This window comes from Mesocricetus auratus, unplaced genomic scaffold, assembly GCF_017639785.1.
Source record: "Mesocricetus auratus isolate SY011 unplaced genomic scaffold, BCM_Maur_2.0 Super-Scaffold_100022, whole genome shotgun sequence".
NCBI lineage: Eukaryota > Metazoa > Chordata > Mammalia > Rodentia > Cricetidae > Mesocricetus > Mesocricetus auratus.
The window spans coordinates 33,115,920-33,132,209 of record NW_024429203.1 but is presented as its reverse complement, the minus strand read 5'-3'; the positions used below and the strand labels follow the sequence as shown (position 1 = coordinate 33,132,209).

At 46.7% G+C, this 16,290-nt stretch overlaps 1 protein-coding gene across 1 annotated transcript in view; it reads left to right on the top strand.

Annotated features, from left to right (window-relative positions):
* Nucleotides 1–746: 746 nt before the first annotated feature.
* Nucleotides 747–16,290, top strand: part of Acsbg1 (acyl-CoA synthetase bubblegum family member 1) — a 56,553-nt gene continuing 41,009 nt past the window's right edge. Inside the window, exon 1 of the mRNA XM_005069555.4 lies at nt 747–1,007. Coding sequence (XP_005069612.2) covers nt 763–1,007 — 245 coding nt within the window. The 5' untranslated portion in view covers nt 747–762. The remainder of the gene's footprint in view (nt 1,008–16,290) is intronic.

Genomic DNA, 16,290 nt, shown 5'->3' with positions numbered 1-16,290 from the left:
ATTTTATCTTCCCCCAATTACTGTCCACCCAGAGTTTCAGGGAAGGGCTTTGTTTGGGGATGCAGTTTATGCAGGTGTAATCAGCTAAGATGCACTCATACGGGGTTGTGATGGGCCCGACTGATACTTGGTGCTCTTATATGAAAAAAGACATAGACAGAGAGGAAGACAGCCATGGGAAAGTAAAGGAGTTGCAGATACTGCGTCTCAACTGTGTTTAGGCGTCCCCGAATGGCCCCGTTTTGGGGTCCCCTCTCGTGCCTGCTTTGGTACAGATGCTTCTATGGGCTATAAGGCAGTCCCCCTGTTGGATTTCTGCTTTCCTGCCCTCCCCCAGTACTGGACTCCTTGAGAGCAGAAGCTGTGGAATCTCCTCTTGTGTCCAGTACAGGATGTAGAGGCAGGCGGCTCCGGACAAACCCTCTTGGGTTGCTGCATTCATCTGTTCAAATTGAGGCTGTAGGACGGGCATTGGGACTATCAGCCATCTCCGGCTCAGGGGCTGGATTTGTGCTGGGAACCCCCTTTGCTCTAAAGTGTCCCTTTAAAGACAGTGAGGAGGTTTTCTGGGGGCCTAGAAGTCCTGAGCCCATTGGCTAGACATTCTGGGAGAACCGGGGTCGATTTGCATAAAAATGAAGGCTGGCTTCATTGAAATTCTCCTCATCTTGAGTACAGGGAAGCCAGGAAGAAAAGGAAAGTTTTCGTCTCGAGCAACTTCACTGCCTAGGAACATTCTGGGCTTCTGAAAATAGAGAAGAAATGGGGCCCTCTGGGTCACTCCAGGCACCGCCTACCTCTGCCCCATGCCCGCCCCCGCTGCCCACTCAAGGCCAACCTCTCACTGTGGGAGACTGCGCTGTCTTGAGTGAACGCCCACAGCAGATGCCACGCAGTTCTGAAGCAGGGTACTGCTGCCTGTCCAGGGACTCCAACATGCCTGACAGCAGAGATGTCCAGCAGCAGGGTGCCAACGTGGAGACCACCCAAGACAACTCACAAGCCAGGTGAGTCCCAGTCAGATGTCAGCACATATTGTGCTTGGGGCCAACTTCATTCTGCTGTAGGACCTGGGCGGACAAGCGGCTTCTTTCTGAGCCTTGGTTTCTTTACCTGATCTCTGTGATGGAAAAGGAATGGACAGGGACACTTGTCCTTTGGGGTGCCATTTAATGTGTTCCTCTGGTGGCCTTAAGAGGTTCAGCTGAGGAACAAGTCACACTGTTATTAAGAAAGAAGGATTCAGTCAACAGGCATGTTCCTCTGTCTCCCTGGGGTTTGGCACGTGGCATATGGGGGTCACTAGCTGGTATGTTCAGAAAAGTGCCCATGATCCCAGCGCCAGACTGGTGTACGACCTTGGCAAGTCCCTGACCCTTGAGCAGTAGCTGAAGTCATTCAAAGCCACTGATTTGAAGGGACTGCATCTGTGCCCCATGAAGGAGTAAGAAATAGACAGAACCCGGGATAGTGGGAGACAGGGGCTCAGGAACAGCAGTGTGCTAAGTGGCTAGGTTGTATACAGGGTAGTTCAAGGCTAAGTGCCAAGGTCTGAGCCCTTGGTGCGGAACCTGAAAGGGTTTGAGAACATGGCCACTGTCCTCAAAAGGGCTCTACAGAAAGAAAGGAGGGGGTGGATGGGAAGACCTGTTAATCTGCCCCATGAGGTCCTCTGGAAAAACTCTTCAGGCCAGAATGGGTGACTGTTCACCCGGAACCAATATCCCTTCCCCCTGTAGGGGATGCAAGTGTAGGGGAACAGCTATGGTACTGGACTTAGGCTGTTGGCACAGAAAGGCCTAGGCCCTGGAGGCTCTGTGTACCATCTCTCATGCCTAACATGCCATCCCAGGTGATGCTCAAAGATGCCTGAGAAGCTCAAAAATGAATAACAGCTGCTGGTTTTCAAAGTCCACTGTTCTACTAAGTGAGGGCCTGGGTAGGGTCAGTAGCCCCAGTGTTTGCTGAAGTCCATGTCTCAGGTCCATGTTGACAGGGACTTGGCCACTGGGGACGAAGCTGAGCATTCAAGCTGATAGGTCCTGGGTCTGTTTCGCTGACAATACTGAGATGGCCAAGCCTGGTGCCCTGACCAGCAGGGCACAACCAAGGTCAAGCCCACGGGAACCTGGAATGATGGGACAAGAGACAGAGAAGGTGACAGCAAGACAACATGGCTGATCAAGCTGCGTTTAATGAGAATTCTGCACAGGCTTGAATAGGGGAGTGTGGCATTGACCGTGGGACAGAGGTTGTTAGACTACAAGCTGAGAAGTGAGGCAGGGGACTGTTAGGAGCAGGGAGCGTTTGATATGCAATGGGAAGGAGATCTTACCGGGAGTGCAAGTGTTAATGAAGCATTGTTAAGCGATGGGTTATCCCTATGGTGCCAGCCATCTATGGGAAGGTGTTTGAGTTTTGGGAAGTGCCTTGGGGTGAGAAATAGAGATTTACAGTGACCTCGTCCTCAACATCCATGTGTTAGGTCCATGTTGACAGGGACTTGGCCACCAGGGAGGAAGCTGAGCATCCGAGCCGATAGGCCCTGGGTCTCTTTCGCTGACAATACTGAAATGGCCAAGCCTGGGACCCATCTCCAGCCTGGGCAGGGAAGGGCTCTGTTATGGGAAGGAACATAGGATCAGAGACCTGAAGGACAGACAGGGACTGGACTGGAGGGTCAGCTCCACCACCTTCTTACTGAGCAACTTTGGGTAAGTTGTTGAACATCTCTGAGTTTCAGTGTCTCACTCTGTGCAGTTGAAGATGAACTGTCCGACCTCCCTTGACCTTGACCATGTATGATGATGTCTCCAGAGCTGCAGGCTCACACACCACAGCCATAGAAACCCCAGGGCAAACCCCAGGACATCTTGGCAGCAGGCTGGAAAGCTCATGGCTTGGACTCTGGACAAGCTCTAATCCTGACTTGCTCTGTAACTAAGGAAGATATACCCTCTCTGAGCATCAGTTTCCCCATCTGTCTGACAGGTGAAGGTACCCCAGCAGCCTTGCAATGTAGCTGCAAGAAAAGACCATTGAGCCCTTATTGGAGTCACCAAAGCTCCACATTTGTGGCCAGAGCCAGCTGTTCCTAGGGTAGGGGTGGTTCCAGAAATTTCCCATAAGCTGAGAGACCCCTGCTTCCTCTCTCCCCCCTCATGATGCAGAGGGGTTATCTGGTGGTGGAGGAAGAGACATTGAGCAGCCAAGGGGTACCTAGATAGGGTGTACCTCTTGAGACTGAGGCTTTACTGAGCATGCCCTGAGCCATTTAGACCTTGATCATGTCAAGTTCCAGGTCCAGGAAGAAGTCTTCAAAGGAACCTGAGAGGGGGACAGTTGGTCCCAGGCTTGAAAGGCTATGGGTCCCAGGATGGTAGCAGGGGCAATGAGCTTGTGCAGAAGTGGCCATCAGACCACCAGGTCACCAAGCTAACTCATGGGTCTGGAGAGTCTGATGTGCTCTATTTGTGATGGACAGACCTAGGGCAGCCAGCCAGAGAGGAGGAGGAAGCAGAGAGCTGCATCCCTTCATCCTTTGAAGGCTCCAGGGCCCCTCATAGCAGGTGGCTTCTGTGGGAAGTAAGGAATAGATCTGGTGACGGCCACAAAGGGACTGGATATGAGGTAGCTGGGGGAAGTGAGGCAGACATTGGTCCATAGGATTTCTGGCTCCAAACTGCCCACACTTACCCTGAGCTGCCTGCTACTCTCTTAGATCTGCCTGACAGAAACCAGGTGTGGCCAGGACGCCCCTGAGAGCCCACGATGGAGGACAGTCCAGGAGGCCACAGCAAGCTAGGCAAGAAAGGCTGTCCTCACAGACAAAGCTTGCCAAGGATGGCAGGGAGGGATCTCAGGGCATGCTAGTCTAAGAGGAACAACCAGAGTAGAATGTCACCAAAGGTACGAGTGTCCTTGGCATTGGGAACACACAGAGCCTTCCAGTTCTGAAATTTCTCCCGACTCCCACTGCCTGCTTTGCATAGTACAGAAATGTGACTGATCTTCCTTTCCTTCATGCTTGTTTTCTTCTGTTTCATAATATACCCGTTCACTCAGAATTACTTATTGTTGAATCTTCAGGAAGCCCACTAAACGCCAGAGAGCATTATAGACTACAAAGCAAGTCTCTACCTTAAGGGATTTACATACCAGCCAAGAAGACAGACATTAATAAATAATTATGTAATGTGTCATTAAACTGAGCTCAGTGATAGGTACCAAAAAAAAATTTAAAAATTAGAAGAAAAATGCTAGTGCGCGTGCGTGTGTGTGTGTGCGCGTGCGCGTGCATGTGTGTGTGTGTGCGTGTGCGTGTGTGTGTGCGCGCGAGCGCGCGAGTGTGTGTGTGTGTGTGTGTGTGTGTGTGTGTGTGTGTGAGTGGTAGGGACTACTTTGGCTTTCATAAGGACATGGGTTCTGTTCCCAGTGGGGAGAGGGGCAGTGGTATGTGACTGGTGAGATGACTCAGCAAAGTTGCCTGACATCAAGCCTAACAATTTGAGTTCAATCCCCAAAATCCGAGAGAACCAACTACTGCAAGTTGTCCTCTGCCCTCCACATACACATCCCCCAAACACACAAATAAAAAATTTTAATGTAGTAAAAGAAAAGAAAGGAGAAAATATTTGGGACCAGATAATTATAATTTTAAATGGAAAAAAGTTAACTGTTATGCTATACTTATTTTACTTTAATAACAATGGTTTTTAATGTTGGTAATTAAAAAAAGAAATAGAGATGATATAATAGAGATCCAACTTTGTCTTGAGGACTAGAGGGGATTTTAACCCTGAGACCTGAATGGTAAGGAGAGTTTTATCAGGGGGAAGAACGCTACCGATAGGGTGGGAAGGACCTTCGTGTTCAATGCCAGGGGGAACATGGCAGAGTTGGGGGTGCCAAGAGTCTCCCAAGGACAGCACCTGTCTGAGAATTCAGAGTCCCCGAGGCAAACTAGGCCTGGTTCCAGATATATAAAATCCTATCTGATATCTTCAAACTAACCCAGGTCAGCTCTGGGTCTTCCTAGGATTGTCGGTTGTTAGCCAGGAGTAGCAGAAGCTAAGCTGGCTCAAAGTCAGTGGTTGGGACCAAAGTTAATCACTGTATCCGCAGGCCAGCCCTTTTAAATAACTGACTGTGCCCTTCCAGAAGGATGGGTTCTTTCAGGTCTCACCCATTCTGTCACTACACCCACACAGAATCAATCCACTGTAACTCGAATACCTCCAGGGAAAGAAAATTCCTGACTTCATTTAACCATCTCTGGAGAGGACAGTGGTGGTGGTAGAGGGTTCTGTTTCACACCCAGTCCTTCAGGAGACCCCCGAGCGTGGAGAGAATGGAAGGGCTAGACAATGAGACTGTAGGGCTGTGGAATGCTATCTTCTAGGTGTTACGTGACTGTCACTCTCGTGAAAAGCAGCTGGGATTACCTGCACAAACCTAGAACCATCAACGTTCAGTCATAGATGAGGGAGGGGTCATGGGGCCTGGCCCTTCCTCCAGGTGTGATTGGCGGCTGATGGCTCTTGTGGGAGTGGAAGTCATTATTGTCTTTAGTGGTACAGCCCCTGGTGAGTTGTACATACTGCCACCATGTCCATGTATGCAGCCCTGACTAAAGTCAGTGGGTCATAAAATGAATTGATAGTATGGGTCTGGAGAGATGACTCAGTGGTTAAGAGCGCATCTGCTCTTGCAAAGGTTCTAGGCTCAGTTCCCTACACCCAGTGTAACTCCAACTTCTGGCTGACACAGGCACAGGCATGTATGTGCCCTACCCCAACATGCACATAATTAAAAATAACAAACATATACCTTGAAAATGATAGTAGGAGGGTAACTTGTTGAGAAGAGAGACTTGGGGCAAGGGATGGGGATAAGATAGGGTAGGTGGTGACTATGACTGGAATGTATTGTGTGTGTGTGTGTGTGTGTGAAATTCCAAGGAATAAATTGATTGAAAATTAACAATTTAATTAATTAATTAGAGAAAAAGCAGTCTCCTGGATCCCTTTTTGTGGCTCCTGACAGAGGCTTGTGTGGAAAGTACTTAAGAACAGGGCTTGCTTAGTGCTGGAAAACTATAAAGACCATGATCACAGAAGAGACATCTGGGCCTCACTCCCCAAAATTCCATTTGTAAAATGTCCATCTGAGGATTTGAGTGGATAGGAGGAGTTTTACTAATGGGAGCAAATGTTTCATACAGTGAAACATACTGACTTACAGCATGATGACTTCAGTGTGCACACCATACGGTCAACAGACCAACTGGAACATAGAAAATATTCATCATTCCGGAAAAGTCCTTCATGTCCACCCATTGCTCTAGCCATTCTAGAACATCATTTGTGCAAACCAACACACACAAAATGCACTATTCTGTTCCTGGTTCTTGTCACACCTTATGCCTGAGATGTCATCCAGGTCATTAAGTGTTCCAGTAGTAAATTCTTTGGACTGTCAAGCGTATTTCTGCTTCTTTATGTGTTTACCACAATGGATTTATTCTTTATTCTGCCAAGGGTCATTTGAGTTTCTTGTTTTATTTGGTATATGTCACACCACTACCAGCACCATCCTGAACTCAGCCACCTTCTTTAGAACATGTATGACTGTGTTTAGAGTCCTCTTGGTAATACAAGATACTCTTCCTGTCCTGCGGTCCTTAATCACTCCATACCCAACCCACCAGTAAAGTCATATTCACAAGTTGCCAGTGATAGGATGTGGATAATATGGGAGATGTCTTCAATTACTATACTGGCATTGTCTGGAGAACTTAGTTCTTTGCCACTGGTCCTCTCTATGAGCTACTTGAGTGTCCTCACAACTCGGTGGCTGGACAGCAGGGCTGCTAGGGATGTCTGAGAGTCATTGTTCACATGTTTGGAGCCTGTGCTGGGAAAACTCAGCGTGCTGAGAAATGACCCTCTGGGACTCTTCAGCACATGTATTTCCTTCCTTCCTTCCTTCCTTCCTTCCTTCCTTCCTTCCTTCCTTCCTTTTAAAGAGAGGGGAGAGGTTCTTTTTTTTTTAAGATTGATTGATTGATTATGTTTGCTGTGTTCTGTCTGCATGTATGCTGACACATCAGATGAAGGCACCAGATATCATTACAGATGGTTGTGAGCCACCATGTGGTCACTGGGAATTGAACTCAGAACCTCCGGAAGAGTAGTCAGTGTTCTTAACCTCTGAGCCATCTCTCCAGCCCCCAGCATATATATTTCTATGTGTCTTCCCTGAATGATGTCACCATCATGCCTTCCAGGTAGGCAGATCTCTTACATAATGGGTCAGGGATTCAAAATGACCTGCTTTGAGAGAGTCAGGTGGAAACTGCTGCTTTTTCTGACCTAGCCTTAGAAGCTAGGCACTTCCCTACAATGTTTGTTAGACGCCAACATTGAGCTAGTACTTATTAAGGGGTGTGGGTGGGATTAATTAGACATCACCTATTGACGGAAGCTGTGTTAAGAATTTGCAGGATGGCCAGGCATGGGGGCACACACTTGTAATTTCAGCACTAAGGATGATGAGGCAGGAGGACTGAGTTCAAGCCAGGCTGGGCTACCCAAGGAGACCCAATCTCAAAAAAAGAATTTGCAGACATGATTTCAACCTATGGCAGCAGTTTTTGTGACATCTTTCATTTGCCAAAAATGTCATTCTTTTACCTTCCTTCTAAAAGTGAAGAGAGTTCAGGCTTGAATGCAAGGATTTGCTCTAGCCCTACTGTCGTCTCTGACCTCTGGTTTCCTGTGGAGGTGGCCAGTCACTCCTGCCCTTGTTCCTTTTCTGTAATGTGTCTTCCCTGCAGACCTCTGTTCCTTTTGAAATACTGTCTTTGCCCCTTGTTTTGTTTGTTTGTTTGTTTGAAGGAGTTTGACCATGAAGGGTTTAAGTGTCTTTTTTCTTTCCTTTTTGTTAAAATCCACCTGAGGCCCAGTGACATGAAGGTTTTAGATTTTCTTGTGTAATGTATAGGAAAATGGGGTTTTTTAAAAACCAAACTTTAAAAAATATATAGATACAGTTTCTTCAAATATCTCTCTCTGCCCTGCTCTCCCTTTCTTCTTCTCAGGAATCCCACCCCCCAAAATGTATGTTAGAACATTAACTATGTATGCATTATAAGTGTATGTTAAAGTATGTAATAGGTCACTATGAATCTTTTATTTTTAAAAATATTGCTTGGCGTTGGTGGCACACACCTTTAATCCCAGAACTCAGGAGGCAGAGGCAAGCGAATCTCTGTGAGTTTGAGGCCAGCCTGGTCTACAGAGCGAGTTCCAGGACAGCCTCCAAAAACAATACAGAGAAACCAGGTCTCGAAAAAATTTTTTAAAAAACCCTGAAAAATATTATGGCTTCACGGAGATACAGTCACATACATAAAATTTACAAAATTTACTTGTTTATAGTGTACAGCTTGTTTGGTGGTATATCCAAAGGGACGTGTAACCATAACCACAATGGATTATAGAATATTGTCTTTGCCTGCACCCATCAGCCCTTTGATGCCTTCAATTTGGAGAAAGCACTAATGTGTCTCTACAGAGACAATCCATTGAAACAAGCTGATATATGACATATTGTGGCAGACCACTTTCACTTAGCATTAATGTTTTCATGATTCAGTCATGATGTAGCATGTATTATTATTGTCTGCTTCAGTTTGTGTGTCTGTGCATCTAGAGTGTAGAGGCAGGGTCTCACTGCTGTGCCACCCAGGCTGGTCTTGAACTTAAAACAATTCTCTTACCACAGCCTCTCAAGTTCCAGATTAAAGGTGTGGCAGTTTTTCATTTCTCTTATGCCTAAATAATATTCCATTATATGTCACAACTTGTTTACCCCTTCATCCTTTGGGTGTTATAATTATCAGGCTATTATGAATATCCATGTCCAAGTTTGGGTTTCAACATCTATTTTCATTCCTCCTGGGTATATACCTATATGAAAGAGTTGCTGAGTCAGATGAAATTCAATACATAACCTTTTAAAATTTTATTTTCCTATTTGAGACAGGATGTCACTGTGTACCCTTGGCTAGAATAGAACTATCTGTGTAGACTAGGATGTCCTTGAATTCAGAGATCTGCCTGTCTCAGTCTCCCAGACTTGGGGGTTAAAGGAGTGCACCCCATGCCCAGTTCAACACATAACCTTTTGCAAAGCTGAAGAAGCCATCCTCTGAGGAGTTGCAAGGACTCTGGCATTGCCAACTCCCTTCACCTCTTTGATTACAGCAACCCTGCAGGTGTAAGCTGTTACTTCATCTGGCTGTGATTTGTGTGTCCTGATGGCTGAGGACACTGAGTAACCCTTAAAGAGCATTCTCTCTTCTTCAGAGAGATGTCTTCTCAAATCTCTTTTGTCTATTGTTCCTTATTGAGTGATGAGGGCTCTTACGTGTTCTAATCACAAGTCTCTTTACCACATTTCTGATTTGGAAATATTTACTCTAATTTTCTGGGTTAACTTTTTAGGTTCTTGATCATGTCCCTTGAAGCTCAGATAGTTTTAATTTCGATTATACCCTATTAGCCAGTTTTTGTTGTTGTTGTTTTATGGTGTGCGAGAAATCTTTACCTAATTCATGGTTATAAGATTTACTTCTGCCAGTGATTTTACAGCTTAGCTTTTGGGTTAAGTAACTGAATGCACATTGAATTAGATCAAGTAGTTTATGTTAGTTTGCTCCACTTTGAGTTAATGTTTTGTGGCTGTCAGGGGAAGAGCTTTGCCTTCATCATTCTCCGGCACCTCGACTTGTTGGGAAGACCCTTATTTCTCTGTTGAGTTGTCTTCTCCTCTTGGTGAGAGTCAGCTCACTGTGAACTCACAAGAAACTTAACCCCACTGCTCCACTGCGCTTGCCCATGTGTCCACCCTTGCGCCAGTGTCTCTTTGTTTGGATTAGAGTAGGCGTTCAATGTGCTGTGGGATCAGGAAATGTGAAGTTCCCAACGTTGTCCTATTCTGGGTCTTGAATTTTCCTTTTGGAAGCATTATTATTATTATTATTATTATTATTATTATTATTATTAATTTGTATGTGAGTAGCTTGACTGCATGTATGTCTGCACACCAGGTGTGTGTCTGGTGCTCATAGAGGTCAAAGAGAGCATTGGATTTCCTGGAACTGGAATTACAGTTGTGAGTTGCCGTATGGATGCTCAGAATTGAACTCTGGTCCTTTGGAAGAGCATTCAGTTCTCTTAACTGCTGAGCCATGTCTTCAGCTCCTGGGTCTTTTCAATGTTTGCAAGAATACCATCTGGGATTTTTAGGAGATTATATTGATCTTTGGTCAATTTGGCCAATATTAAATCAATCTCTGTCTCTCTGTCTCTCTGTCTCTCTGTCTCTCTGTCTCTCTGTCTCTCTGTCTCTCTGTCTCTCTCTCTCTTTCTTCCCCTACCTTCCCCTTCCCCTCTCTGTTTCCTTTTATTTATTTTGGAATCAGGGTCTCCCCATGTAGCCCAGGCTGGCCTCTCCATCCTGCCAAAGTCCGATTGCTGGACTTCATGCCATCATGAAGGCTCCAACAATGTTTTCTCTCTCCTTAGGCATCTATTTAATCAGTTCTTCAGCTTCTCCCAGTAATATTTTGTCCTGTTCAATTTAAAATTCTTTCTTTTCCTTGGATTGAATACTTTCTATTATTTGCCTTCAAGTTCGCTAATACCTCTTTTCAATTTACTCAGTGGCCATCTGGTGACCCTTTCTCTTCAGAGGTTGTACTTGTCATAGATTTCTTGTTCTGTGGAGACTTCCTCCCTGAGGGCTGGGGGGAAGGCTCAACCGGTGAAGAGCTTGCCATGCAAGTGAGTGGACTGACATTGATCTCCAGCACCCATGTGAATCTGGGCGAATGTGGCATCCTCTTGTCACCCTAGCTTTCAGGAGGTAAAAGAGGGATCCTGGGACAAACTAGCTCATTAGACTCAACAAATTGGTGAGCTCTAGGTTCAAGTGAGAGACTCTGGCTCAATGACTAAGGTAGAGTGTGATGCGAGAAGATACCCACCGTCAATCTCTGACCTCCACACGTACCCGCACAAGCACGTACCCACATACATCCCAGCACACATCACATGTGCCCATTGAATAGGACAAAATATATATACAGCATACATATACCCAGATAGACTGACTGACAAACAGAAAGACAGACAGACACACACAAACACACACACACAAAGGATTGTGACTACTTTTCCCCCTTTAATTTTCCACCTTATCCTAATACCAGCTATAAAGTGATGTCATCTTCATTTCCATATCTGTGTCATATCAGGGTCTGTTTCTGCTACTGTCTTTCTCCCTTGATCATGAATATTTTCAGATGTCTACTCATTCTTGGCTGAATGGTCAATATTATGAATTGGGTGTTGAAAGGAATAAGACTATGTTAGTTTGGAGGCTTTACAAACACAAACATATTAAACGGGTTCCTTAGCCACTGTATCTACTATTCTGGGTCAGTTGTTTCTAGGAAAATTCCATGTTGCTAAGACAGAGAATGGAGTTGGGGGCTTCAGAGCTGGGGCTGGGTATAGCTTAAGGCAGAGATTACCCAGCATGCACAAGTGAATTGTTCAACTTTATTCTATTCCCAATACCAGAAAACAAAATAAAAATGTAACAACAAAAAAACATAAATTCTGGAGTCTGCTCACCTGGGTCTTAGCTGTCCCCATTGCTGACTGCGTGACCTTTGGCAATTTACTTCATCTCATTGCACTTCTGTTTCCTCATAAAATGGGAGTCACAGTCAGCCAAGACAGCTCAATGAGCAAGTCCTGTTCAGTAACTGGAACATTATTGGTTTATTCCAGTGTGTCGGAAATGCTAGAATTAGATTTCCCCACTGCAGCTCAGTGACACTCCAACCACCCCACAGCAGAGCCCCCTGTCTACCAAGGCCCAAGAGGTACAGATTGTGGTTGTGTCTCTCTCTTTTGGCTGGTGTGTCCCCCAGGGCAGGGACCAGCATCAGCCCACAGCTGGGTGGACTGATGGAAGATTTCCCTCTACAGTGAGGATCTAGATCTGGAAGAAGAACAGTGTGTTTCCCTCCCCTCATCTCCCTGGGAGAGAAGCAGAGGCTCCTTTTAGAACAGATCTGGTATTTATGGCCTCCCCACGTACCCCAGTTTTACTCTGTAGATAGCTGAGGCTCCGTGGAGAAAAAGAGCACAGAGACACATATGTGGCACTTCAAATAAAAATGGCAGTCTGTGGTTTTCAAGTCATTTTTGGGCTAGAAGTCTGTCAACTTTGTGATCATCAAGCCCATCCGTTGTATCTATCATTAATGGCTCAGGGGCTGAGGCATTTGCAGCCAAGCCTGAAAACCTACGTTTAATCCCTTGAGCCCACGTAGTAGAATGAGAGAACCAACTCCTGAAAATATTCAAATCAACCCTTGTTCTCTGAACTCCACATGTGTGTACACATGCCCACGTGGGTACACACACACACACACACACACACACACACACACACACACACACAAATATTTGGGTTTAAAAAGAGAAGAAGACGGCGAAGACGGCTTCCTTAGGATTTCAAAACATGAGTTCTGACCTTTCTTATTATCCATAAAAATTTTCACGTCCCTGGATATTTGATACACAGTCAAAACAGCTACAAAAGGCGGTGAGATGCCCCATTCTCTACTGGCCTTCTTGTTTGGTCCTGTCCCACTTCAATCACCTGGGAAGGCCAGCAAGACTTCTTCCAGGCTATCTGACTGGCTAAGGACATGAGATCTGGAGCCCATGTCTCTGAAGTCTGGATCTGAGTGCGTTTCTTCATCTATAAGATGTGGACAGCAGCATTGTTTCATTGGGCTGTTGTGAGGATGGGTGTTTCCACACAGATGTAAAAACATGGAAAGCATTGCACAACACCCAGTAAGTGCTTGGTATAGGAAAGTTAAGAACACATACTGTTCTTATTCCTGTGTGCTTCTTCCTACCCTCTCAGGCATGGGACCCTGGCAGTAAGCAAACTTGTAGCCTTATCTCTACTTAGAACAACAGATTTGTAGCCCAGGCCCTTAATTGTCACAGTCATGAAACTGGGAGGCCCTTTATCTGAGACATCTCAGAATACGGACTATCGGAGGAGAACCAGGAGTTGTCTGAAGTCACAGGATCAAGGCAAAGCCTGTGCCAGAATCCAAAGATTAGTGTCCAGAGAACTGTGCCTCGGGTTTGACCAATTTGCTAGCCAACTCCTTTGAGCAACTGTAATAGAACTTGATGATTGCTATATTTATTTCCTTACACAGATAATTTGGCTTGACAAGGTTGAACACTCAGTCTAGGTACTGCCAGCTGGGTTAAAAGTGAACTGGCTAGATGGCTGCCCCACCCATCAAGATGGGAGCCAAGGCTTAGCTAGCATGAATTGTTGGAGGGTGAGGCCCCTCAGTAAACAACATACTCCTGTTGGGACTCAGTCTGTCAAGGGCCCCAGGATCTCTGCTCTAATCTGTTCTTTCTCGTGGCCCTGAGCGGTGTTAGATCACGTTGCCTTACCCTAATCCTTTCCTAAAGACTACACATACCCAGCAGATCTTTACTTTAGCTCAAGACCCCACCCATGAGTTGGGAACTAAGACTGAATGGGCCACAGCCTAAGTCTATTACCTGTACTAGCTTCCCCTGCCCTATCCCCATTGCTTTGCATGAAGTAATCATACCGTAAGCCCTACTCACCGTTCTCTCTTTGCCATCCCTAAGGTTGTCACTGATGACACCCCCAGCCCCCAGTAGCCTTGAATACGTACATGCTCATCAGCCATCAAGCACACTATCTCTAAGTCATATCCAGTTTGCTCACCTCTGCCCACACAGCCAGCATGCCCATCTGGCATATAAAAGGCACCAGGAAAGACGGGAGGACCCCCAGACGCTGTCAGTCACTGGGACAGGGAGAAGTTATTTCCAACTCTAGGAATAAGGACTGAGCTAATATTTTAGTTTCCTAGTGATTCCTAGTCCTTAAATGCTAATGCTAACTAAATGCCTTGAACTAGCTAGCCAGCTCCTGGGAGAGATGTGACAGCAGGGTGTCTCTCTCAGACCGCTTCTTGGAGCAAGTGTGGCTTGGAGAGGTAGAACTCAGCTGGAGGAGTCCCACTGATGGGTTTTTCAGAGGATTGGAAAGGGGCTTATGTATTTCCCCCAAGCTCCCGAACCTCATCAATGTGGAAACTATATCCAGCCACCCAGGGAGCCTGAAAACTTAGGTATGAGGCTACCTTTGCCTTCAGGGTTACGTGTTGCCACCCTCCACCACAGGAAGACCCAGTGTTGCTCCCAAGCACTAAACCTCTGCTCAGCCAGCGCCACGGAAGGAAGGGAGCTCCATCATTAGCTCTCTCCGTGTGAGGAAACTCTAAAGGCCTTTCATACGGCTGAGCCTGGACTCCCGCTGTCCCTCGGGTAGGAAGAATGCTTCTGAGTGTAGAAGTCTATGGGTGGAATGAGCAGTGGGTTTCTAGAAGGTTCTCAAAATGGCTCAGCAGGTTTCAGAGTGAAGAGTGAAATGCCCTGGACATCACAAGGTGAAGCAGTTGTCAGGGGCCACCTGGGGAAGAAGCTGTTAAGGCATTAAAACAGGATGAAGGTTAGAATTATCATGAAAATGGGGTGCTTGTAGCTGTCACCCAAGTGGCAGAGGATCTTCCCACAATCTCCTGCTCCCATTGCTGTCTCTGTGCCCTGCTTGTGGAATCTTCCCTCCCACTGGCTAGAGTGCCTCTAGCCTCTTGTCTCAGCCTAGGAGCAGCTTAGGGTTTGGTGTTTAAGCTTGGGGTTTGGTGTTTAAGCTTGGGGTTTGGTGTTTCGCTCCCAGGGGCTAATTAAAGATGGAGCTATGGCTGGATTTCTCAAAAGGGACAAGAAACAGAGAGATCTAAGGAGAAGCCCAAAGCAGAGGTGATCAGAGGCTCTCCTGGCAGCAGGACCCTTGTTTTAGAGCCACTTCAGGGGCACACTTGCCAGTGAGAATGGGAGGCATTAGAGAGCTAAGGACAAGGTCCATGGAGGAGGACTGTCTGAGGTAGTGTGGACAGAGTGCTTGATTTTGTGATGCAAGTGCCGGATAAACCAGTGTCCTGGCGTTCCTGGCTTCACTTCCAGCTGTGGAGAGCCAGCTTAAACACACTGGCTCTCCCTCTTGCTGGCTGTATAGCAAGGAGCAAGTCTAGTACTCTCTGGGTCTCCATTCACTTATCTGGAAAATAGGGCTATTAACAATCCTGACATTACAAGGTAGAACAGAGGATTCAGGAAGCCCAGCTCAGTCTGCTTGACAAGGTATGTGTACTTAGGAGCCATAAAAATGGACTCCCCCAAAACCAAACTGAACAAACAAGTCAATCTTCTAGTCTAGTCCCAGAGGCCCCAGGAGGGCTCTCCCAGGTATACAGGCCCAGTAGCAGGAGTAATTTCTCCAAGGCTCTGTTAGGGATCACAGCCAACAAGCTGTTTTCCAATACTGCACTGACAGGTACCTGTCCTGCTTCCCGCCCTGATTATGTAAGAGCCACATAGGTGGGCAGCTGGGTCCTGTGCCATGTAGGTCAGAGGTATCTAGGGCCACACCTCACCAGGAGCCCTAAGGCAGGCTGGGGCGGGTCCCCACTCATGCCCAGCCCTTGTGGCTCATCACCCGGAACCTAGGCCACTGCGGCAGCCAGTTCTCAGATTCACCATGCCTTAGCTGCAGGAGCAGGGGGTATGTAGCCCTGAACCTGCTGCCACAGGAAGAGGAAGGTGAGCCGGGAGTTTGGGGCAGAGCCTGCTGGGCAAGTCCTTGCTGCAAGCCTTCTATGGGGTCTGGGGTGGGGAGAGCAAGGACTGGAGAGAGCTGTCAGGGGCTTCATCTTTGAAATAAGGCATTCTGTATAGACCAAAGGGAATCTGAGATATGGGGTCTGGTGGCAAAGTGTGAGCTCAGCCTTCTTTAGGGAGCCCTAACACGTTTTGGGGGTTTTTAGGATGAAGGGTGGTAGTGAGGTAACCAACACCTCCATTAAGAACTTTCTCAGGATTTCTGGAGGTTGGTTTTCTCTTTGCCTCTGAGTGAAGAGAGATGAATACTTCAAGTACCAGAGAGGCTAGCGGACAGTGGTCAACAGTCTTTGCAAAACAGGAGTCCTGGAAATCTCGTTGGTTTGCTCTTGCGGGTGAGCAGTTGGCTCTAGGGACTAGTGAGCCCAGAGTCTCACAGAAGCTTGTGTTGTCC